General features: G+C 41.7%; 1 protein-coding gene across 1 annotated transcript in view; it reads left to right on the plus strand.

The window, feature by feature from the left end:
• Positions 1 to 274: 274 nt before the first annotated feature.
• Positions 275 to 27,131, plus strand: part of NKAIN1 (sodium/potassium transporting ATPase interacting 1) — a 33,750-nt gene continuing 6,893 nt past the window's right edge. Inside the window, exons 1-3 of the mRNA XM_075264582.1 lie at positions 275 to 656; positions 26,399 to 26,536; positions 27,051 to 27,131. Coding sequence (XP_075120683.1) covers positions 603 to 656; positions 26,399 to 26,536; positions 27,051 to 27,131 — 273 coding nt within the window. The 5' untranslated portion in view covers positions 275 to 602. The remainder of the gene's footprint in view (positions 657 to 26,398; positions 26,537 to 27,050) is intronic.

Here is a 27,131-nt window from a genome sequence, read left to right on the forward strand (position 1 = left end):
GATGTGATTTGGGATAGAGGAGAGAGGTGAAGGACCAGTACTCGTGTTCTGTACAATGATGCACTTAATACACTGAATGGATCTGCTTTTCTTCTGCAATATAACAAAAGAGCTTTTGCAGCTGGCATTCGTTCTCTGGTGGGTATTAAAAGGGGGGTGGCAAATGGTGTTTTCTGGTCTGCAACCCCCTCTCTGGCTGTCGTACACCTCCTCCTCTCTCCACACCCAGGGACTGGCCAGGAAGGAGTGAATAGCATGCTCCCTACTATCCAAGAGGAGGGGAGGGTGAATCCTTATAGGGTGGGTGGGTTTGTGGCTTGTCCTCTCTGTCTGCCACTCCTATCCTCCCCCCTCTTATACACAAAACACACAATAGACCAACACAAAGAGGACATAAGGTTGATTGCTCCTCCTCTCTTAGATAGCATGTAGATTTGTAGGGTGGCATTGCTAAACATGGTCCTGTAAGCCATCAGGCCTTTTCTTTACAGGGAAAATGCAGAATATCCTAGGCTGAGGAGCTGACATTTGCGGGATTACCTTACCAGTTCAGGATTGTCTACACCAAAGCCTGCTGTTTGTAGGATCACAAGCTGTCCACTATGGGCAAATGCACTGGAAGATGTACCTTGGTTGGGATCTGCTGCCTGCAGCTGGTGAGTTAAAACAATAACCGGTTTGATGGGATTCGGGGAAACATTAACAAGATTAGCACATCATTCCTGAATTTACTCTAATTATGCTATCCTTAGGACTTCGCATCATCCTATTACATCCATATCCCCATTGTAAGACTGCAAGCACTTAGAATTAATCCTGTAAATCATCATACACATTTGCATTACGGATACCTAGACACTTATTAATATTAAGATGATTTTAGACATATTCAAGAATACTTAGGTTGTGAATGAACATGAATTCCATTGTCACGTGTAACACAATGTATCTGTAAATACCAAAATCCATCTGTCTTGTGAATGTGTAGCATTTACATGTATGCTTATTATATTGGTGAATCTAAATATAATGTGTCCATTCATGCAGTCACACTTACTGCAAACCTTTGGCAGTGAATTGTACTTATGTCACACAATACAATTTACATATTTAATCAGTAAAGCAGATATTATTTATATCATTTATCATATGTATGGATTTCATCACAATAATGACTCCAGAGGTTTTATATACTGTAATGTATTGTAAGTTTCTCGCCATTTATTTAGACTGTTTTATGCAGTGGCATTTGGCAGAAATAGAACCCCACCCCCTTCAGATTTTGCACTTTACTTAATGTATTTGTATTCATTTTACTAATGTATTAATGTATTACTGTACTTAACTAACTTGGCTGCATGCATTTCTCTAATATTGAGTGTATAACTGTATTACAGCTGATATCATTACCCTATTTAGAGATACATGTGTAAGTTAGAAATATAAACCCTAAACAATTTCCAGTTTTCTAAATTGACAAGGGCAGGGCTTAACTATATTAAAGGCAGATAATTTGGTTATAGAGTCCAGTTGTAATGGGATGTGTAAAGGTAACTTTATTATCCATGTCAGTCAACCTACTTTGTTTACTAATATCAAGGTATACAAAGTTCCAGAGGGGTATCTAAGCTTTACTTCACCATGTTTGTTGTTGTTTTGATGGCATCCCTCCAGAAACCCAGGACACATATCTCAAAAAATCCCTCTTTGCTGTGCCACAGCCTTAGTCCAATGGACATCTCATTTCGGATGTTTTGTTCACATGTGAGCAAAGTTACAAAAAGTTCTTCCCCATTTGTTCTCTCAAACATGATGATAATGGTGGTTGTAAGCAGATGAGAATTAGGATTTTATTATTATGTTTTTTATGATTACAGGTCTATTCTTCTCACAGAAATATATTATGTAGGGTTTAAGGCTAGGTTCACATCTGCGCTCAGGTTTCCGTTTGGGGGGCTCCGTTTTGGGAGCCCCGAACAGAAAACTAATCCGCATAAAAAAGCCGTTACCTTAGGAAACCTGTGTACCCCATAGACTACAATTGGGTCCGCATGGTTTCCATTCGGTTTCCACCCGAAGAGGGCGAAAAATGCGGAGAGAAAAGCGCTGCTTGCAGCGCATTTCTCTCCACATTTTTCATGCAGAGAGGGGAACGGAATCCCCGAAAAAAAGAAGCGACATGCTCATTCTTCAGGTGGATTCGCCTCACGTCATCCACCTTAAAACACTCCCTCCTGACTAGGCCCATTCATTTGGCCCATTCAGTCACAGATACCCGTATTTTGGTTCGGAACCTGAGACGCCCTCCGCCTCAGGTTCCAGACCATTACCCCGTGAGAAACTTACCCTTTGAGTTACTGAGCTACATTCATGGAGATGTGACCATGTAGGGAGAAACATGGCTGTTGGGTCAGGATCAAGCAGCCACATTGATTAATGCAGTACTGGATAATTATATGTGGCAAAAATCATGGTGAAGTCCAGGCCTAAGTATTATATTCCTCAATATACCGTATATTACGCCAACTGTTGATAGCTTAGAATATTTGTCTTATGATTCTGCGTTGATTCTCTCCCAAGTTACATATAACATTCCCTATGGAAAAGGCAGATGGAGCAACTTGCAGACACCTCAAGTATCACTTAATGCAAGGGAAAGGAAGAACAATTGAAGTGGTGTCAAAACCTTCCAGAGAAATGTCAAGGCCCAGCAATCTCCAAGATATGTGTTGGGTAGTTTTAGTCCAAAAACATAATATTAACTCAATGGGCCTTGAAAGTAACTAACTCTTTATGATGAAGGTAGACCGAGAGCTGCCCTTCATACAATGGTTTTACATGAGAATTGATAATATTTGAGCATGTCTCCTGCATTCATTGATATGAAGGTTAAAAAAATCAAGAATTTTCATTAAAAGATTTTAAAATCTTTGGTTTTTCAAAATAAAACCATATTAAAAAGTGTGGAAATCAAATAATCCATAGGAGAACAAGGTGTGGCCATACAGGAATATGGAGGCCGCTGTCTAGGCAAACTGTCAGTACATAAATTTATGTGAAGACAAAAATTAAACATGATTTTCCAAATGGAAAGCAATAGATCCATAAAAAAGTATACAGTCCATTTATGGAAATCTGAGAAAAAACTCATCACAATCTTTATTCTTATCCCATACATGAGATATTAGTGCATTGATCTCTATTATCATAGCTTAGCTGACAGTTCAGATTCTTTCAGAAGTGTTCTGAATGCATTAAGGCCAAATACAGACACTTAAAGGGGTTTTCTGAGCTAAAAATATCAATATCAGATCAGTGGCCGCCATCACCAGTGCAGGCAGTGCTGTTCTCGGTGTAGTAACTGAACGGAGTCACTATAGCTTAGCTCCCATTCAAGTAAAGGGGAACTGATCTGCAATTTTCTGGTCTGGCCACTATCCCGAGAACAAAGCGGCCTGCTTCCTGTTTCATTCTGATCGATGGAGGTGCTGGGTATCAGACCTTTACCGATTTAATGCTGGTAACCCATCCTTAGAATTGGCCATCAATATTTTAAGCCCAGAAAACCTCTTTTGTAACCCCTGTAACAATTTGTGGGTCCCCTTCAACTAGCATACCTACAACTTATGTCTTCTCATATTTAGAATTATTAATCCTATCTATTATTGGGAGAATCATCTTTATTTCCCTGGTAATCTAAGCTAGTTAAGGGGTAACATCCCTGCTGGTTTAGAGAAATAATAAGGTTAACTAGACTAGGGCAATAAAGTAGTGATTGTGTGCAGTCTGTGAGTGACCCATGAAGATTGTGACCAGTGAGTGCAAGAGGCAGCATACTTGGTTACAAACCACCTAAGGCCAAGATGAGCCCTGAAATCCTCTGGGCCACTGTGCAACTCAACAGACTTCACAGGCTATATGCCAGCCCCTCAAATGCATCAATGAATATGTACTGAATATGTACATCAATAGTATAAGGGATATATGCCACCACTGGAATCCACAGAGATCGCAATGACAGGGGTCAGAGTGTGTCCCTTAGGGCCCCATTGAATGCATGTGTGGCCTCCAGTCTAGTCACTTACATGGGAAGTTCAAAAATTGTATTAACTGGATGTCCAATAGGACTGCATGAAGCGGTGACTACACATGTGCACCATTGCACCAATCTATTGGGGCACTTGGAGTAACATGTAGTCTCCCATTCAGTGGCGTAACTAAAGTGTGCCCCGGTGAAAACTTTTTGCCCTCTACCTTATCCCGACAGCGAAATCTCAATAGTGATGTTACGGGTGCTAAGAAGTTTAATTAACCTTGGTGTGGTTAGGGTAACCTGTAGGTCTCCTTGGCTTATGGGTCAGACGGAAGCTGCAATCTCAATACTGGTGTCTGCACCCCCTCACGTTATGCCCCTGTTCCCATTCTATGAATCAATTGGGGTCCCAGCAGCTGGACACTTACCCCCAATACACATAGGTATGTCCAGTGGAAGAACTCATTTAAACCATTCCAAAGATAATGCTATGCATTATTAAAGCAATCAGAAAATTGCAAATTAAAAAAATTAAATAAGGTTTAAAAAAACACAGTTGAAAAATAACCACAAAAATACCTCATCCAAAAATATTCAAAAAATAAGGACCCAAGCAATACAAAAAGGTTTTTTAGGGCTCGTTCACATCTGTGCCCAGGTGTCCGTTCTGCAGGTTTCCGTTTCCTGCGTAAAACAGAGCAGGAGACGGAAACCTGCAGGAGTCTTTCTCACCCCTTCATTTGAATGGGTGAGAAAGCTGTCCGGCCGTGAGCGGTGGTGAGCGTTTTGTGTTCTCCGCCGCGAAACCGGGTTTTTTAATCCGGACACAGAGTTGGACATGCAGTACTCTGTGTCCGGATTAAAAAATCTGGTTTCGCGGCGGAGAGCATAAAACGCTCACCGCCGCTCACGGCCGGACCCGGTCTGTGCTTTCCGTCTTCTGGCATGCAGAAGACGGAAAGCACAGAACGGAGACCAGAACGCAGATGTGAACTTAGCGTTATTTTCAAAAAATATTTAACACCTGAAACAACTATACAAATTTAGTAAACAATAGAGGCAAATATAACAAATTATGTGTGGGTAAATGACCATAGCAACAAAGTGAACCAGCCACACAAAATATATGAATAAAAATTAACTTTTATTAAGTGCTCCTAAAAAGGTGTAGCAACATATATACATACAAAATATATAAACAAACATAAAACAAAATCATATAGGGGTAGACAATGCTACAAATACCAACTTGTCAGCCATGGAATGTACACTGGATGGCAACACTAATATCATAGTACAAAGGGCTCAACCATAGCTAAAACTGAAAGTGTCCAATAATAAAGTGTTGTAAATGAAAACAACAAATAATCAGTGTAATAACCCACAGATAGCTATGAGACTGCCCACATAAGATGATCCAAGATTAGCCTCCATACATACCAACAGTAAAGGGACCCGACGCGCGTTTCACCTGTACTTGACAGGTTTCATCAGGGGACGAAGTACAGGTGAAACGCGCGTCGGGTCCCTTTACTGTTGGTATGTATGGAGGCTAATCTTGGATCATCTTATGTGGGCAGTCTCATAGCTATCTGTGGGTTATTACACTGATTATTTGTTGTTTTCATTTACAACACTTTATTATTGGACACTTTCAGTTTTAGCTATGGTTGAGCCCTTTGTACCATGATATTAGTGTTGCCATCCAGTGTACATTCCATGGCTGACAAGTTGGTATTTGTAGCATTGTCTACCCCTATATGATTTTGTTTTATGTTTGTTTATATATTTTGTATGTATATATGTTGCTACACCTTTTTAGGAGCACTTAATAAAACTATACAAATTTGTCAACAATTTAAGGGAGCCTTCACACAGAGTAAACGCTCCGCTCATTCTGAACATAATCTTCTTCAGAGTGAGCGGCGTTAAAACAGATCCCATTGATTTCTATGGGTGCCATAGAAATCAATGGGATCTGTTTTAACGCCGCTCACTGAATGAGTTTGCGTTCAGAATGAGCGGAGCGTTTACTCCGTGTGAAGGCTCCCTAACTGTATTGAGCCAGTAAATAAATCTATTAGGATAGGCCATTTATACTAGATCTGTCTGGGTCCCAGGTGTCGGAGACCAGTACCGAGACAGCAGAGCTCATAGTATTGTTTACCTACTGCGAGCTGCGCTGTTCGCTGTACAAACTGTATCAGAAAATGTGTGTACTGCATCACTGTCCCATTTAAATCTATGGTACAGGCCATCAATGTTACAAACTGGATAGGCCCTTAAGGTTAAGGCCCCATGCAATGAATCACTGCAAAAAAAAACCATGGCAGAAACACATCTGGTTTTGTCCACAGCATTATTCCCAGAAAGTCTGCAGAGTTTTCCTCTGCAGACTTTCTGCCTCTATTACACCTATACGGAAAACCCAGCTTTTCTCTTAGATATAATTGACATGCTGTGATTGACATATCTGCAATGTGTGGATGGGATTGCAGATAATGTAAAATACAGCTTTATTTGCTGCAGCTTTTCTGTGACATATGGCCCCATGATATGGATACACTGCTTTTTTTGTTGCAGATTTTGCTACGTTTTGAGCCAGCGCCAGGGTTTTAACAGGAAGAAAAGTATTAGTGCTTTTTTTTATATTTCCTATTACTTTTCAAGCCACTCTTGACATTGGGCAAAAAGAAATGCAGCGAAATCTGCAACAACAAAAAGCAGCTTTTTCACAACATGGGGCCTTAGCCTTAACCACTTCTGGACTGCCTATTGGTTTTTTACGTCCGGAGAGTGACTGTCTTGTTCTGCAAGGACGTACAGCTGCAGAAACGGGGAGTCAGCTGTAACTACTATAGGCATGAAAGGTTTCTTACTGTCCCTGGCTGCCCAATCGCTGTGGACACAGCACTCAATGAACGGTCACGTGATCTGCCGAGATCAGAGGCTGTAAGAGCTGCTGGGTCCTACAGGATCCAGATCAGCCCTATAGATATGGGCTAAGGTATGAGCCTGAGGACGGCTCTATTGAACAGGCGCTGGCAGAAGTGAAGGAAGTGAAAATTTGTGCCCAGAAGATCACATGAAGACGGGTAAATATGATGGGGTGGGGGGAGTATTGGTGACGTTCCATTTCTGGAAATGGAACGTCACCAGAAAATGTGCCTCCCAGGGATATGGGTTGATATACATTTTTGTTAAAGTACCGTAAGTAATTTAGAAAGTCAGCGGAGGGAGGGTGTTTAGATTACTGTATAAATTTCATATTATGCCGGACAACCCCTTTTAGGTGCCATATTGCTAGCATATATGGCAATGGCAAAATTGCTATTTTTTCTTTTCCTTCCCAGAAAGAATTAATAAAAGTTAATCAATTAGGTATGTCTACCCCAAAATAGTGCCAAAATAGGACTATAACCTGTCCTGCAAAAACACACGTGCTCTGTCAGTAATACTGACAGAAAAATAAAAAAGTTATAGGACTTGATCATCAAAAGTTAAGGAAATGGCCTGGTTTTATATTAGTACAGGAATGATATAGTTTATTTTACTAGATAAAACTACAATCCAACATTTTGACAAATAAATATAAAACAATATATAACTATGGATGAAAATCATGAAGAATTACTACTATGTGACTATTCCATCAATTCCAGAAGACTTGGGATTTTTTTACATTAATACCCATGAAATGCTATTAAGGTGACATTTACAGTTGTCATGTGACAATAGATGGGGAGCAAGGAACGTATAAGAGATTTCACTGTATGGTGCCATTGGTTTCTGACAGTGGCTTATTCCTCTTTCCTATTGAATATAAATGCAGGTTTGGCTTTCCAAGTGTGCATATTTACAGGTGATTGAGGAGTGTCCTCATGTTTATGGTCGGCCTGCTGTAAAGGAGTATGAGAGGAATGACATTTGACCTTCATCATAAAGTAATGTAAAACTTTTACCCCCTGCCCAACCTAATAAAGCTGGTTTTTCACGGCACTGTTTTAGGGTTAGTTCACACAGGGAGCGGAATCGCAGATTTTGGCACCGAGACTTGGCTTCCGACAGTCGTGGCTTCTCCCTCCAGAGTAGGCTCAAACGAATGGGCCGACTCCAGAGGTTGCTGCCGCAAAGCAGATGCCGTGGCTGAACGAGCCGCGTAATCCGCCTGAAGAAAGGGCAGCTCACTTCTTTTTTCACTAGTGGCAACATGCCACGGAAATCCACATGCAACCATCTATCCTTTCAATTCCCATATTTTCATTTATCCCCCTAAGGACTGGGCCAATTTTTGGACCCTGGCTATGGCAGTATGCAATAGAACTAATGTAATGACAACCCTTTCAGCCTTCAATTGGCTTCCGACTGTCATGGCAATCCTAGGGTGGCAATCCAACAAAGATGGTGGCACTCACGGCACCGGCACACTTTAGATGCCGCAGTCACATTTGGGTCTATTCACACAGAATTTTTTGGTGAGGATTTTGGCAAGGAAAAAAATCCGCTTCGGGAATTAGGAAATGTTTTTTTCCTCCAGCACAGTGTATGGACCTTGGAAAAAACGCTAGCGGTTTTTCCACGTGGTTTTCGCCAGTACACGTGGATTTTCTGCCTCCCATTGACTGCGTTGATTTTTGCAGGTGGAATCCACCTGAAGGAAGCTTTTTTTCCACTAGTGGAAACAAATCTGCTAGTGGAAGAAAAAAAGCTAGCAGAACCCATAGAACTCTATGGGGAGGCGTTTTTTCCACGTGGATTCTAACACAGATTCAGCATTAAAATCCTCGCCAAAAAACTCCATGTGAATGGACCCTTTAACTGCAGCATCTAAAGTGAACTTCTGTGATCAGTGTCGGCTGTACGCCATGTATGGAGTGAGCTCAGCTCCTGAGCACTCTCCATAAATCCCCATGATTAAGGGGTTAATGGCAGTTAGCATACAGGTGAAATGTGTAGTAATATATATTAATGCAATTACAATATATTATATATTACTGTAATAATAAACTGTATGCAGTTATTAAGTAAAGAAGCAATGTGTAGACCTTGCCCAATACATACATATACCTACAATGAACAATTAATTACAATGCGTATATCTCTTTTGTACAAAGCCATCATTATTTGCTGGCTTTTTGACCTTAGTGGCTCCTGGACTGAAGTGTATTCTCTGGATCTTATCACATATATGGTCCTCATTTTATATAGAGTGTCTATATAAGTTGATCTACATTTTGTGTGTCTCTGGGTTTGTAAAAATCTGATGTTACACAGATGTCATCCTTTCTTTTCACAGACCTATAGACTTTCTTGACGTGCTTCAGCTGTTTTTTATTTGAAGTCTGAATAAACACATAGAAATCAATGTCTTTATATAGCATCTGCGAAAAAAATGCATATGCCACACGTATGTGATATGCGGACATGTGAATAAGGCCTGACTGTGCTACACATCTGGGGGGAAAAGCTAACAAAAGAGACTGCTACCTCTGCATATAGTTTCTCTTCTGCCAGAAGGAGGACTCAGATAAAGCAAAGTTTGAACTACAGTAGTTAAAGGGAGTCTATTACTGCTCCAGCTACTTTAAACCACCCCCTAGTGCTGTAGCTGCTGATTTAGCTGCGGAATCTGTGGCAAGATAGGGCAGCTCGCTTCTTTTTCCCGCAAGCGGGAAGAAACCGCAAGTGGAAAAAAGAAGTGAATGGCTCCTATTGAAGTGAATGGGAGGTGTTTTTTGGAGCTGGATTCTGAGGCGGATTCCACATCAAAATCTGGTCAAAAAACCCCCATGTGAACTTACCCTAAACACACCTATCCTAAATTCAGCTCCTGGACATTGGTAAGATTAACTCATATGAGGCAGCAGTACTTAGTAATAGAGTGGTTTAAAGTAGCTGGGGGTAGAGATAGACTCCCTTTAGGGTAAGCTCAGACAGTTATTTGGACCAGATTTTGAGGCAGAGGCCGCCTCAGAATTCGGTCCAAAAATCGCCTAGCCGCAACTGGATGCCGGTACAGTGCACACACTGCACCGGCATCCAGTCGTGGAATTCCGCTCTAGATTAGGCCCAAATGAATGGGCCTAGTCGAGAAAGGAGTGTCACGAGGTGGACGTCCATGGCTGAATCAGAAAGGACATGTCACTTCTTTTGACCATCTCTCATTGATTTCAATGGGAGGCGTTTTTTTGAGCCAGATTTTGACGCGGATTCCACATCAAAATCCAGACTAAAAAACTATGTCTGAACTTACCGTTTAAGAGGACCTTTCACCAACTTCAACAAGTTTAGCTCTGTACGTCAATTAATAGGTACGGCTCTGCTGATTCTGGACCAATTGGAATCAATGCTGTTAAGTTTGGTGCTATTTAGCCTTTGTACTATCAGAATCTAATGTGTGTGATTTTGAGCTCTGAGGGTTCATTCACATGGAGTTTTTTTGGCGAGGAAAAAATCCGCTTTGGGAATTAGGAAATGTTTTTTTTTAAGTGGTTTTTAGTCCCTGTTCCCACGGAGTAACGAGCCGCTCATTCTGACACGTAAACACGTGTCAGAGTGAGAGCTTCAAAACAGAATCCCATTGACTTCAATGGGTGCCATCTTACACGCGCTACACATTGAAATCAATGGGAGGCTTTTTAACCCATTTATTTCAATGTGTAGCGCGCATAAGACAGCACCCATTGAATTCAATGGGATTCTGTTTTGAAGCGCTCACTCTCACACGTGTTTACGTGTCAGAATGAGCGGTGCGTAACTCTATGGGAACAGGGCCTAAGGGTGCATTCACACTGAGTAAACGCTAGCTTATTCTGAACGTAAAACACGTTCAGAATAAGCGGCGTCTAAAGCAGCTCCATTCATTTCTATGGGAGCGGGGATACGAGCGCTCCCCATAGAAATGAATGGGCTGCTTCTTTCACTCTGTGCAGTCCCATTGAAGTGAATGGGGAGTGCCGGCTTGTACGCTCCGGCATGAGCAGAGCTTGCCGTATACGCCGGCACTCCCCATTCACTTCAATGGGACTGCACGGAGTGAAAGAAGCAACCCATTCATTTCTATGGGGAGCGCTCGTATCCCCGCTCCCATAGAAATGAATGGAGCTGCTTTAGACGCCGCTTATTCTGAACGTGTTTTACGTTCAGAATAAGCTAGCGTTTACTCAGTGTGAATTCACCCTTAGAGCGTTTTTTGAAGCTTTTTTAGTTTTTGGTTTTTTTTCCTCCAGCACACTGTATAGACCTTGAAAAAATGGCTAGCAGTTTTTGCAAAAAAAATGTCAAAAACTGCTAACGGTTTTTCCACCTCCCATTGACTCCCGTTGTTTTTTTTCAGGTGGAATCCGTCTAAAGAAAGGTCATGTCGCTTTTTTTTCCACTAGCGGAAGAAATCCACTAGTGAAAAAAAAAAGCTAGCGGAATACATAGAACTCTGTGGTTAGACATTTTTGGGAGGCGGATTCTGACACGGATTCCGCGTCAAAATCCTCGCCAAAAACCTCCGTGTGGACTGACCCTGACATTGGCCGCCTCTGATTCGAGTTCTGAATCAAGCCCCTCTGCCAGACATGGCCCTTTTGACATTACAAAGCTTGTTGCTTGGGAATGGTGGAGTCTAGTGAAAAAATTCCAACATATAGGCGCGCCTCATTGTTATTTGTTGTACACATGTATTTAGATGTGTCTTTATAGGCTTTGTGCACTTGCTCCTTTTATGTTAAAAAAAATGTACCGTATATACTCGAGTATAAGCCGACCCGAATATAAGCCGACCCCCCTAATTTTACCACAAAAAACTGGGAAAACTTATTGACTCAAGTATAAGCCTAGGGGGAGAAATGCAGCAGCTACTGGAAAATTTCAAAAATTAAAATGGTCGTAGTTTTTGGGTGCAGTAGATGCTGGGGAAGGGGAGGGGGTGTTTTGGTTGTCTGTCTGTCTGCCCCTTCCCTGAGCCTGAGGACTGTTTTTTTTTCCCCCACTTGGAATTCAGTCTGGCTGAATATAGGGTATCTGCAGTGCTCCTATTAACCCCTTCCTGATGGAACAGGAGCACTGCAGATAATCTATATTCAGTAGACAGGGCACTGTCAGACACAGGGATACCTAATGTGTATGTGTTTCACAGTCATTTTCTACTTTTGTATGTATTCTAGGGAAAGGAGGGATTAAGAACTTTTATTTATTTTTATTTTTTTTTACATTTTTGCACTATTTTATGGGAGATTCTATACATTGACATTGTGGCTGGTCATAAACCCCCCTCACCCTCCTAAAAAAAAAAATTTTTTTTTTTTTTTTTTGCTGACTCGAGTATAAGCCGAGGGGGGCTTTTTCAGCACAAAAACTGGGCTGAAAAATTCGGCTTATACTCGAGTATATACGGTACTTGCGGCACTTTTTCTAAAGAGTGCATTTGCCCCTTTTTTGCTCATTTTTAGAAAGGCGCAAGTCATAAATACAGCGTGGAAAGAATGTCCATTTAAGTCAGGCTCCTATTTCCGACCAAATGGCATAAGGGGAGAGGACAGCATAGCATATGAAAAAAAAAAGGCACAAATGCTTTATAAATAAATCGCAGGGCAGAAAAAGACCAAAAAGGCGCAATTTATAACAAAAAAAAAAAAAATAGTGCTGCAATACATTATAATCACGCTTATTAGCTATTTACTTACAATGGGCTCACTCTTCAGCATGTAGTGAATATGCTTCACTGAATTCTGACAATGAGTATATGACAATTATTTCAAGTGTTTTGGCTGAATGAATATGAAATATTCATTGTGTAAGGCTGGTTCAGTCGTTTGGGGAATTGGTATACCATGTAATACTGACATCCCCTGTCTGTGTCTGATCTTTAGCCTTTGCACTCTCCTAAATTACTTATCCTTTTCATTTCTGACCCTGGAAATAAAAAATAGTCCTCAATATATGTTAATTTCTCTTTCTTATGGCAATGAAGCCTTAATCCCAATATTAGCTCTCATTTTTAATCACCCATTATTCCTACATAAACATTTCCCTTCATTTATGTGTAATGAGGTCTTCCCTAGGCTTTGCAGGGAATTCCCAATTCCATCATGGAGCAGTAACCATTCATTGATTATGATGTTAGGGAGCCTTCACACGGAGTATACGCTCCGCTCATTCTGAACGTAAAACTCGTTCAAAATGAGTGCGTAATAACCAGCTCCCATTTCAATGGGGAGTGCACGTATGCCGGCACCCATAGAAATCAATGGGAGCTGTTTTTTACGCGCTCATTCTTAACGAGTTTTACGTACAGAATGAGCGGAGCGTATACTCCGTGTGAAGGCTTCCTCAATTTGTTTTCCCTTAGTCCTAACAGCAGCACAATATGGGGTATTTCTGCCCCTGTGTGCTGGTAGGACAGGTGGAATTTTTAATTAGCATAATTAGTTGCAGGACAAAACCCCAATAAGAGGGCAAAAGAGACCTCCTCCCCTTGTGTCAATTATAAAGAAAAATAATATTACCTGAGAGGGGGAAGCTTGTGCTGCTGTTAGGACTAAGGAAAAACAGATTAACATCATAGTCAACGATTCCCTTACATCAGCACAGTATAGGGATGTAGCAAGCAGATCCCCTAGGGAGAGTTCTCTCACACTACAGTATGAATGTCCAAAGGCTGAACTATGGACATCTAACCAATAGTGTTTAACAAAGGTTAGTTGGAATGACCCAAAAGTGGCTGCACAAATCTGCTCAAGAGGCAAGATGGACTCTCAGCCCAGGAGGCCGACACAGCTCTGGTTGAATGGGCTCTGAAGAACTCAGGTAGTGCTAACCTGAGCTAAAAAGAAGTTTCAGCTGCTTCCTTAATTCATCTTGATAAAGAGACTTTGGAAGGCTTGAGACCTTTGTCTCTACCATACAGATATCTACCAAAAGATCCAGAAGATAAATTTGAAGGCACCTTACTACATCCAGCCCCATAAAACCAAAATACACAAACTCTGTTAGAGACCCTTAACAATGGGATCTTTAGTACCGCAACAGTAGTATAGAGAATGGCTTTAAAACTAGGCTGGTGGCGCAATCCAGCGGTACAGGAAAAAGGCCACAAAAGCGTAAAAGAAAAAAGGGTCCCCAGGGAAATAGGACCTGCAAAAAAGGTTCCGGAGCCTGAACATCACTAAAAACATCACTTCCTTTGGCTCTAAAGCATAAGCTCCGTTGAAGCTCTCAGCATGGCCAAAAGCTGCACAGCAGCTGCGATCTGACAAGGGCAGGCACATCCAGCCTGGGATGGCCAGTGCCACAGAGCGCGGCAGAGAGAAGCAAGGAACCCTCAGGAGTAAAATCTACCAAGGAAAAGAGATGAACAGCTGAAGACGAGAAAGCTACTAGAAAGTAGTTAACCCTCAAAATCCTTTTAGGAAAAAATGGGTGGACAAAAGAACCTCCCTCCACTTGTCCCACCACACAGGACAGAAAACAACAAAAGGGGAGGAGGTCTCTTTTGCCCTCTTTTAAGGGTGTTGTCCTGCAATTAATTAAGCTAATTAAAAATTCTGCCTGTCCTACACACAGGGGCAAAAATACCCCATATTATGCTGCTGTATGATGTAAGGAAAATGGGTTTATGTATTGCTGAAAAAAACTCACACATCCATTTATCGAAAGGTCTAAGTCATCACAAAGGGGTTTATTGCATTGCACAGTAAGTTGAGTATTGCACAGGAGATTTACAAAGATTGCATTCTCCTTGGTCTTATTTTAAATCAGGTATTTCAGGTTAATGTCCCTTTGTTTGTAGGAAAATTCACTACGACATCATATACAATTCCAGTAAAACATCTATTTGCCATCCACATGCCTGCAGTTTGTACTGAGCTATTCTTCTACTATTGTACAAATTAGTGCTCATTCACTGATATCAGCGTTTTAACTGCTACTTGTCCTCTGCTGTCTTGGGAGGTGCAAACAGCTCTTTGTAATTTGCTGACATAGACACTGTATCCAGTCAACGTCTAAGGTAGAAACAAACACCAAGTTTTAATCTTTGTTCTATATTGCTTATATGGCTAGAAGAGGCAGAAATATAATGCCATTAGGGGTGAGCAAAGGAAATGCCAAGAAAACCCTGTTTTGGTGGGGAATGAGATGGTATATAAAATATAATCTTTGCAGTGCTCGTGTGCATAGAGTTCATTAGGAGGAAATGTGTGGCATAACTGACATGTGTTTGCATTGTTTATAGATCTATCCCTGATATATCCATTGTAGTCTCAGACCTTACTATAACTCCTAGGCAGCAGGCCCGCTGCCTCGGGGTCATGTTTGACTAAGACCTTTCCTTCACCCCTCATACTGAATCACTCGCACGCTCATCTCCCTCCACCTCAAAAACATCTCCAGATTCCTTTCCTTTCCTTACCAGAGATACATTAAAGACACTTATTGTCTCTCTGATTCATTCTCGCCTTGACTACTGTAACTCCTTACTAATCGGTCTTCCCCTCACTAAACTCTCCCCTCTACAATCTATTCTGAATGCAGCGGCCAGGCTCATCTATCAGTCTAGACGCTTCAGCGATGCCTCCGGTCTTTGTCAGTCGCTACATTGGCTGTCTATTCAATATAGAATAAAATATAAAATTATCACCCTCATCCACAAGGCTCTCCATAATGCTGCACCTCTATACATGTCCTCCTACCACCCAACCCGTGCTCTCCGTTCACTCAATGACCTAAAACTTACATCCTCTATTATCAGAACCTCCCACGCTCGTATACAAGACTTCTCCCGAGTTGCTGTACCCCGGACAATCAGATTAACTCCCAATTTCTACAGTTTCAAATGCAAACTAAAGACGCATCTTTTCAGACAGGTCTATCACAATTTCTAATGTAAACCCTTCCATACTATAATTAGAATCCCCAAAATTTAACCCTCCTCTGTCCCCACTCCCACATTACCCCACATGATATGATGCTATTTCAGGCCAGCTTTATAGGTCCAAGCTCCATCCACATGTTAAAGGACACGACTAGTGACGGCTCATAAAGTTTTATGTTTGTTTAATGACAGTCACCTCTATTACAACATTGTCTGACCTCTGTATAAGCAATGCCGCCTCTGCTACCTTTTGTGTCACCCCCTCTACCTCATAGATTGTAAGCTCTTGCGAGCAGGGCCCTCAGTCCCAGTGTGTGAAATGACTTCTTTGTAATATATCTTTCTGTCTGTATTTGAACCCTGCAAATTGTACAGCGCTGCGGAATATGTTGGTGCTATATAAATAATTTTTTTATTAATTATTATTATTATTATTATTATTGTGACTTTTGGGTATGGAATCCACCCTTAGCCTTGTTGCACACAACCATGTGCTTAGCGCCAGCCATGAATGTCATCCGTGTGCTGCCCGTGCACCAATCATGCTTCCACAGCCTCATTCGTTATCCAGATATTGCCAGGAGTTGATTGAGAAGAAGGTAGAGGTATAAGAAGCTTCCCAGATATTTCCCATTCCTTTTGTAGCCACTCTTGGCTTTAGCTCAAAAAATGCAGCAAAATTTGCAACAAAAAAAGCTGTGTTTCTGCAGTGCAGATCTTTGGCGCATCATTGGCAAAACTTGGTGCATCTCGTCTGAGTTAAATTTTTTTAGCTTCCTACACATTCTTCTCGTAAAAATGCAAATTTTACTATTACAATTCTGGCTCAAGGTAATCCAACTAAAATGTTGGTATAACCAGTCTTAAGATACACCAGATATAACTTCCAGCATCAGCCACTATGGTCAATGTATTTTCAGATAGCGTTTCGGTTTACATTGTCTAACTATTAGTAAATCTGGGACATAGACTCTGGAATAAATGCACAAAAAACTTTCTTTTGGGTGTCAAAATGGCTACAGCTTTATTTAAATCACAGAAGCAATGTGTATAGACCTATGGGAGCCACCATTATGCAGCCTCTGCCCTGTTGTCACATGACCACAAGGGGACAGAAACTGCATAGGCTGCTGGGTCCAAGCACCAATATCACAGGAGTAGCTGACACCTCTTGCGAGGCCCGGGGTGCATATCTAGTGCTCCACCCTCATGACTTTCTGTCATCATGTGACCTCTGAATGCTGTAACGTTACAAATCAGACGATCCGGAGATGGAGTGCAACGTGCCACATAGGGACCCAGCCTAAGGGTTGGTTCACACTAGCGCTTGTATTCTGTCCGCAAGGAGTCCACATGGAGACCCCCCGGAATGCAATCGCAATTGCAAGCGATGTGCTTGCAAAGCACATGGAGCCCATAGACTATAATGGGCTCCGTGTGCTTGCCTCGCACTGCCCGCACGAATGAATTGTGCGGGCAGTGCACGGTAAGCACATGGAGCCCATTATAGTCTATGGGCTCCGTGTGCTTAACTGCACAGCGCTTGCATTAGAGTTGGTATTCCGTTCGGGGGGTCTTCATGCGGACTCCTTGCGGACGGAGGACGAACGCTAATGTGAACCGGGCATAACAAGGTTTTTCAAGTCAGAGTAAATGGCCTACGCTTACATAACCCATTCAATAGGTAATTGGTATCAGATCGGTGGGGTCTGCGAGCTGGCACCCCCTATCGGCTGTTTTTGCACAGTGTACAGAATTTACAGGAACCAAAACATACGGCTCCGTACACTGTGTATTCAGTATGTTGTACAGTTGAAGCTCAACTTCCAACTCCTCTGTGCTCAGAGTGGCAGCTGTGCATATGCACAAGCTCAACACATTTTCCACAGGACGTTAGTGCATGTTATAATAGAATTACCAAAAGAAATAATTACACACATATACTGAGCCAAAAATATCTCAGTACACTTATGAAGCTATAGTGAATTCATTTACACTTATTGCCAAAAAAAATAATGCACCAAGAAAGAGTTGTTGGAATTGATCAAAACTTTATATGTGAAAGTAAAGATGATATGTATGTATGATATTAGAGTGAAGGATAGGTTTATTGAGGGAAACTGCACAATTAAAGGAAGTTTCTAGCAAGGTAAGATATGGTTGGGCATGGAGGTATACAGGTTCTGTATGGTATCCGGTGATACATTTGCCCACAGATGCTGCAGCTGGGCCTGTGTACTAGTAGGTTGCCAAAGCTGGTGTCCTAGCTAGTTCTGTAAATTGGTAATAAATCCAGTGACTGGATAGGTCAAGGAAATGTTGTAATTTGGCAAAACATTCCTGGGAACCCCGTGCTGTCTATGGGCAAGCAAATGCCTGTTAAAAATGCCAATTGGATACCCTGTCATGAGAGACAACGCATGTGGATGTCCAGCACATTTCCAGCTTAGTGTTCCTTGTATCTATACCAGAGGTGACCGACTGCAGTATGTCATGGCTCCCTAGATCATCACACTAGCACTCAGGGCAGTGTGTTGCTACACAGCAAAGGTATGATTGAAGTGATCACCACAAAGCCTCCATAAACCTAATGATGATTTGGTTCCAGTTTCTTATTCATGACACGACTGCAAATGAAAGTGACAGTGGCTGGCAATGACAGGACACATAGTGAGTTGCTTGGACACCAAACTTCCTTCTACTAAGCACCTGGAAATGGTTCAGAAAGAGACAAGCATGTGCAATGAAGGAATCACACGTGTCAGGGAAACTGTGGCAGCTGCTTGGGCTTGTCAGTGGAACAAACAATCCACACTACTGGTAGTCTGTCTGGGCCAGGAGTGTGTGCGCTCACGTAACCACTGCTTCCAGCACCTCCTAGCAGCTAGGTCAGCTTGGCAATTGATGTAAACCACCATCAGTCAGTCCAATGATGCATCCCATCTCAAAATCTTATAACTGGGCAAAATGTGTTTGAGTGCAGTGAACCAACTCTTACAAAGAGGTACACTACCCAAAAGTAACCTTTGAGGGCCTTTTTATAGGGTAGCAGAAGCACCTTTACTCATTATTAAGGCATGACACATTGTGTAAGAAGACCACACGTAATCATTTGCATGTCTCCATGAGACTTAAAGGAGTTTTCCTATCCTTCTGTTTTAGCAGCTGTTCTTTGCCTGCTGTCTCTTCGTCTCACTTCCTGTATTTCTTATCAAACAGTCAAAGCCACCACCACCCCAGCTGACCTGGTTTTCCTGCCAGTAGAGGTTTAGATAACATTGAGAGCTCAGCTCCCACCCAGAGAACAGTGAGTGATGTCATTTGTCCTGTCCTATCACAAAGGTTCAGTGCCATGGAAACAATGTGTAAACAATGGGAGGAATAATTTCACATAGCAGGAAAACAAAGCAGTATTGCTAAATCAATGTATTTAGGAAAACTCTTCAATTTACATAAACTACCAGTATAGATTGGATCCTTGAGCTGGGAATACTCCTTTAACTAGATGCCAGGTTTTACAGCTATCCAAAATCTTGCTGTGTTATTATATGTTTTTTTTAACAATATTTTCAGTATTTTACTTCTATACAATGTTATGACTATAGAACCATATTTCTTTCTGACATTTAGGAATTTAGCTCTGCCAACACCCTCTCTGAATTTCTCACTCTTCCCCATGTCTGACTTCTTTCTCAGCTTCCTTCATTTTTCAGTCCAGTGAGTTTGTTCATCTGCACTCTTTTCAATCTCAAATACTACTTGTCTCCAATTTGCAGCAAAGAGAAGAGCAGAGAGATTAGAGGGTGCAGAAAGGGTCAGCAGTAAGATTGTAGAACCCTCAAGAGTAAATTGCATCTGCCTTTCTGCTAACTGAGACAATGCAGATCGTGGAGTGTGAATATTATAGCTGATGTACCTCGTACTTTTGTTAACTAAAACTTTTCCCATTCTGGGAGTCTTACATGACTTGCCATTTCCTATACTGTAATAAGTAGAATACCTGCAAAGACATGACAAGATGTTTCAAACCAGTGCTCTACTGAATTATACTTCTGCCTCAGATTCATCTTCATCTGCAAGCAGTGCTTTTCTCTCCGCATTTTTTGCCCCTTTTGGGCGGAAACTGAACGGAAACCATGTGGAACCCAAGATACTCTATGGGGTCGTTGCGTTTCCTAAGGCAAACGCTTTTTTATGCGGATTAGTTTTCTGTTCGGGCAGCCCCATACGGACCTCCCTAACAGAAACCCGTGCGCCATGTGAATTATGCTTCATTGGTGTTTCTTGAGTCACGGAATCAGCCATGGGTTCTGCAGCAAGCTCAGGCATACTGTTGTAATCACAGCCTCCTATTACTACAATGGGGGACAGAATCAGGGTGGAATATGTTGCTGATTTTGGGGTGGAGTCCACCTCAACATCTGTGGCAGATTCCGCTGTAACTTAGTCTCATTTTATAGAGCATGTGATTCTGGACTAACAGGACAGGGAGGGGGTTTGCAGTAAATGCAGATTGGAGGGACTGATTCTACTCACAACCTTAGACATGTCTGCAAAACTACTGTACAAGGACTGAAGATTCTGCAGTATCTCACAGCTTATAATGTTAGGCTACATCTCTCCAGGTTTGAACGCCTCTGGTGGCCGTGGGTTTTGGTTCAAGATTCCTCTGAATTTTCCTCTTCATTTTCTTGAGTGGGGTCTGAGGGTGCCTTCTCTTCACCCCCCCCCCCCTTTCCTGGTCTTTGATCGTGCCCTATCCTTCTTCACTGGTTTTCCCTTCCCCCCCCCTCCTTCTTTGTTCTGCTGTTTCTGTCTCTGTTTATTGTCTTGTCTTTAACTTCCCCCGTGTTCGTCTATGTCCTTTTTTGTTTCCTTGTTCTCCTTATTCTCCTGTCTTTTGTTGTTTTTTTCCCCGTTTGCCGGCCACTTCCCATGGCCTACCATTTTCAATTTTCATAATTTTGACTGTAGCAAAGTTTGTATCATACAGTATTTTGCGAATCGGGGATGCTGCCTTGATTCCTCTCCATTTTTCTGGGGCCTGTGAGCCTCGACTGTTGTTGATTACTATTCTTTTCTTCTTTTTTTTTTTTGTTGTTCCCCCTCCTTGTTATACAAAAACCCTTAATAAAATCTGATTATACATAATGTTAGGCTACATTCATATTAGAGTTGTGTGAACATTTGGAGACTACATACTCCATTCCACATAAAATATGCTGAGAGAAAAGCCCATCAAGCAGGACCTTTCTCTCCGCTGATTTTGGGCAGAAACCTTATTTTCACGGGTAACCGCTTTTTAAGCAGATAGGGTCTCCATTTTTCACATCCCCAAGCAGACCGGAAGAACGGAAACCTGAATGCTAGTGTGAACCTAGCAGAAGGAAAAAGCCTTCTTTATACTTGTATGTACTTACCGCTGCTTGTGTAGTTATAGATGGGATACTATTCACAGACAGTAGTAGCTTTGCTGAGTGTGCTCATAGATTGCCCTTTTCCTGTGTCATGCTTGCATGGTAGATGCTAGAATTGATGCATATATCTGCACTATATTTGCAGTTCAGTGTTTCTGGATCTCTTATGTGATGGCCACTTGAGCTTTTCTCATCTATTTGTTTGCTATTGTACAGTTACTCCTGGCAAAATTGCATATAAACAAACCAAACTAGTTATATTGGAAAGGGGGCAGGGACAGAACGCTCCTTGGTGTACATGCACACAACCCCAAACTAAAGTGCAAAATGTCCTTCAGCCAAAATGGGGATATTAGAGGCATAAAAACTGATAGAACACCATGTATGAAGGTGTATACAGTCAAAGGACAGATTGCCCAGCAGACCCTGCACGTATTTCAACTTTTCATTAAAAATCAGGTACCCTTTAAAAGTATGGTAGCACCAATGATAATGTTTTCAATGTTGCCTTATTTTCTAATTGAATCCAAAAGTTCTCATTAAAAAACCACATGACCATCACACCTGCACGAGATTGTTGAGCATCCCATTCCAGAAGCATAGACGTTGACATGGAATAGGGCCCTATTCTGAGTTAAAACAACCTCCACACTTCTAAGAGGGTTATCTGCAACATTTTGGAGTGTGTCTGTGGGAATTTTTGCCTATTTAGCTAAAAAAGCATTTGCAAGGTCTGACTGACAACTGAATTGTTCCTTCAGAACAGAACATGTCAAACCATATCATTATGGAGCTTTCTTTGTGCACCGGGGCACAATCATGCTGAGATAGTAAAAGAGTTTTCTAAAACTCTTACCACAATCTTGTCTATAATATCTTTGCGTGCTGTGGCATTGATATGACCCTTCACTGGAATTAGCCCCATTTTCCTTCTTCCACAAAATATTCATTATCCTTTACTGGAAATAAGGGGCCTAGCCCAAACCCTGAAGGACAGCCCATACCTTTATTCTTTCTCCAACAAATTTTACAGTAGACACACTTGGGGGTATTTACCCTACGAGGTATTTGTTAGCATAATTTGCTCCAAGGCTATGAAATGTCACATGATGGGAGAAATTTATCAAACAAATCACGTCAGTTTTGCGGTGCTAAAGTGGCACAGGTTTGGTGCATGGCCATTTGTACAAAAAATGCACAACGTTGTCCATTTTTAAAGACAAAAGAGGAAAGGGCACCGAGTGCCCCATTGCGTAATTCAATTAGAAGATGAAGAAAGGTGGAAATAAAACTCTCACTTTATGGGGCTGTGGAAGGACCCAACACCTTTGCATGCGTTGGAACCAATTTGACAGAGGGTTCCTCTCTGTGTGTCGTGCAGCTGATTCTTCAACACCTGAAGGTGTACAAACAATGCAGTCAAGGACCAATTCCGATCTTTTCTTTGGAGATGGGAAGATTAAGAATCGCGCTTCCACAGTGGGGTGAAGAAATGGAAATTTTATTGGCAAGTATTTTTTTTTTTTGCGATAATCAGCTAAGGTAGCCAAAACCACCTATTTTGGCCATCTAAAGTCTAAAATCTAATGATTATGGCCACTTTTAGGATATTTTTTCACATACAGAAATTTTTGCTTCTGAAGTTCATGAAGCATGTGCATCAATTACTGCTGTCCACTTTTAGATATGCCTACAATAAATCTGTTTTGTGGAATTAAAAACTTTGGAATATTCACATGAATTTCAGAATTGCCATCTGGACAACCACTTTTAGTCTTTAGAAAGTCTTTAAACCGGTTAATTACAATCTCAGATGAACAACGAAGCTTGATAAATTAAACCATGTCATTGTTTATTCAACAAAAATTAGGCCAAAATGCAGAAGCGTTAAGGAATAGTTAAGTAAGTTTGATAGAAAAAGGAAGATTCACTGTAGCGCCACCTTTTGGAAGGTAACCCCCTACAGATCAATGCCTGGCTTTCTTTGAAACCTAGAGACATTGTCTGACATCTCTTTCAAAAGGAAAAGACATGGGTTTCAAATTAAAGCAAGTATCGATCTATAATAAACTACCCTCTAAAAGTTAGTGCAACATTAATTTTTTTTTCCATCAAGCAAAACTTACTTGATTATTCTTTTCAATAATTCCTAGTTCTCCATACATAGTCAATACACACCATAAAGTGGCCTGCAAAAGCAGTCTTACTAAGGAGACATAGTACCCATTCTGAAAAAATTAAGTACATCTTTCTGGCTTTCATAGGAATTAGGAGGGTATATTGCAGCCAGATGATATTAAAGGGGCTGTCCAGGATACTTTTTTTTTTAAATTAGGCTGGTGGAGGTGAAGTCCCTGCCAGAGGTGACTGCTGTGGCCAATCACTGCCTGTGATGTCCTCAGGTCCTTTCTTTAAGCCGCTGAGGCTGCTGATTGGCCAATCTGTGACCTAAGGAAAGGGACTCGACATTTCACAGCCGGAGAGGAATTCCCCCGCAAGAAAATATCGGAACAAAAGGAGCGGAATGTGCTGGTAGGCACTGGAGTACTGGGGACAGGTGAGTTATTTTTTGTCTTTTTTTCACGTCCTCCAGTCTAATCTAAAAAATATATACCGTATTTTTCGGACTATAAGACGCACTTTTTCCCCCCCAAATTTGGGGGGAAAAGAAGGGTGCGTCTTATAGTCTGAATGTGGCGCCTGGCACCAGCTGTAATAGAGAGGCGGAAGCCGGCAAGTGATAGATGCCGGCAAAGGTGCCGGGGCCTGAGACATCGCTGCGCTCCTCTGCCCTGCATGAAGCCAGCAGCGGCAGGGGCGATGCTATTCCGCTCCTCCGTCCCCCCGCCGCTGGCTTCCTGCAGGGCAGAGGAGAGTAGCGATGTCTCAGGCCCCGGCACCTGTGCCGGCGTCTATCACTTGCCGACTTCCGCCTCTCTAGTACAGCGGATGCCGGGTCAGTATCGGTGGCCCCTTCTCCTCCGGGGCCGGTCCCCACCGGCCCCGTACCTGTGAAGTTGCAGGCCGGCTCCTGCGCGGCGATATCACAGGAGCCGACCTGTTCGGGTGACAGCCGGGAGCCTAATGAGGCTAACACGGGGTCGCCTCCTATGGGACTTGCAATCAAGTGACCGCAGGTTCAAGCCCCCGGGGGGGGAATAAAATAGTAAATCAAATAAAAAAAGCTTTAAAAATATATAATAAAAATATGAAATAAATAAAAGTTCTAAATCACCTCCTGTCCCTAGAATATATATATAAAAGTAGAAAATCATATATCATAAACCACCGGTTTTTTTTTCAATACAAGGTGATCTAAGAAATAGATATTCCCCAAAATGGTATAACTAAAAAGTACTTCTGGCCCCGCAAAAAAAAAAAAAACCACTCTATGCGTCCCCGTACAGCTGCAGGGTCACCTGTCAATGTGGCCTTGCAGCTGTTGCAAAACTACAACTCCCATATATTAAATATTTTACCAGTTTTTGCTTCAAATTTTTTTTCCCCTATTTTCCTCCTCTAAAACCTAGGTGCGTCTTATATGCTGGACTACCTCATTAATTATACACACTTGAATAATTGATCATCAGCAAGAGTCGTTACTTCTTGAGGTTTTGCATCACTTGCAGAAGTTTTGGTAGTTTGCTGGTCTAGAGCATTCTGGTGTTAACACATTGCCAAGAAGGAAAGGCATCAGCAATGATCTTAAGCAATTGTTGCTGTCCATCAATCTGGGAAGGTGTTAGGGAATAGCCAGATGATAATTCCCCAGAAACCGCTGGTGAACCCTGGAGGGAGGGGCACAAGGGACAGTGAGCCCTAAACTGAAGCCCCCCGCTTTCCCTTCCTATTGCCAGACCCTATCCTAGGTGATAGGCGACAACCACGAGGACAATCCCTCCCTGAATACGTGAAACACAAAACGCAGACAAGACGTACAACAACAAAGGGAGGTCAGGTAGCCAGGGTTCGGTAACAAGAGAGCGATGCAGTGCCAAATCGGAGTCAAGAGAATAGTCAGTAGGAAAGCCAGAGGTCAAGGATAAGCATACAAGTAAATAACAGCAAGTGATACCAGAAAGCAAGGGCAATAACCGGCACCAGTGTGACTGTGAGCCAAGACTAAATAGGGAAGGAAGAACCCGCCCAGAACCTGACAGGAAGAAAAGCTGTCAATCACAGGCAAGACAGATTAACCACTTAAAGAACAGAGGCAACCTTGGCAGAAGACGGGTGTGGTGCAAATCCAATTAAGGACTAGAGCCGTGTTCACACAGTGCAACTAAAAACCTTAAGCAGATTGTCAAACTGCACACGCCTCCGGCGCCGCAGCATGCGAGCAGAGGGTGGCGCAGAGGCCCGAACAGGCAGAGATGTTACAGAAGGGTAATGAGGCCATTTTGAAACAATTTCATATTAATCATTCCACAATCAGAAAGATTACTGTTATATATTTTTAAGGCTAGGTTCACATCTGTGTTGGCGTCTCAGTAGGAGATTTCACTGTTGAGTCCGTCTAAGGAGAACTTTTCTGTCTGCCAGTTTCAGTATACAACTGGGTGAAAACCAGACAGACTCCATTATAGTCTAGGGTGTCCACAGGTGTCTGCGGGTAACCACTTTTTAAGCACACTTGACCCGAACGAAGGAGATCCGAATGCTAATGTGAACCTAGCGTAAGATGGTCTATTTGAGCTTGCGTCCAAATATATGTGAGTGCATTTTGGTGCTTGAATATTTTCCGGTCAATGATCCAATTAAAACCGTAGACTTTTGAGGTTAAAAACTTTTCAACTCAATTTTTGTTTCTTCAATACTTTTAATAGTTTTTTTTAACCCTCTCATTTCCCATACCTTTTGCTCTATAATTTTTAAGCTCTACAGTGTGTGCAAGTGGTGTAAACATTCAATAGCAGTTTTAAAGCCAGTAGAAATGCCCCATAAATATTGAATGGAATGCTAAGCTGTGAATCATCATTTGGTCACTTTGTTCCCTTCAGTCCATCAGATCATAATGTTTGACCACTTTACGACCTTGAGAGACTGACCATTTACCTCATAGATTTTTCTATTAAATCATAACAGGCAGCTGCTCTACAGAGACAAATATTTGACTTCCTCGGCTACCAGTGGGCTCCCATATTAGCCAATTTCCTGCACATTATGGCTGTCATCCTGGGGATATTTGGCACTTTACATTACAGATCTAGATACTTGATCTTGGTAAGTAATATGTTTACTTATGGGAAGATTACGGCTAAAGCACCAACACAATTGTAGTGGATATGGTAGATACATATACCATAAGTGTAATAAATATTAAACTTAAAAGTATTGTGTTTCCAGAAAAAAATATTTATTTTTTCAATCAAGTTTTATCGTAAAAATACATTTTTGGTGAGGTTTTTAAAATTATTCCATGTTATTTATTTTAAAAGTTTTTTTTGTCCCCTTCCACAATTTATTTCGCTTTTTATACTCCAGTCCACGCCTTGGCCATGTCACATGATCGGCAAACAGACCTACTGATTCACACTGTGTGATATATATGAGCCCAAATCCAGTTACCCCATTCATTCTTCACACAGCCAGATATGGGGTGGGGACAAATAACTTAAGTATAAGTCATTAATATCTTGTAAAGTTACATAGATCCTTTACTTTATGCTTAACTATTGGCCAGCTTTAAACCGTTCTGATCACTTTTCCATTTCTATTCTATTTTATTTTTCTGCAGTATTCTGTGTGGCTGGCATTATGGGTAGCATGGAATGCCTTTATAATCTGTTTCTACCTGGAAGTGGGGCATTTATCACAG

This window comes from Leptodactylus fuscus, chromosome 2, assembly GCF_031893055.1.
Source record: "Leptodactylus fuscus isolate aLepFus1 chromosome 2, aLepFus1.hap2, whole genome shotgun sequence".
In the NCBI taxonomy this organism is placed as follows: domain Eukaryota; kingdom Metazoa; phylum Chordata; class Amphibia; order Anura; family Leptodactylidae; genus Leptodactylus; species Leptodactylus fuscus.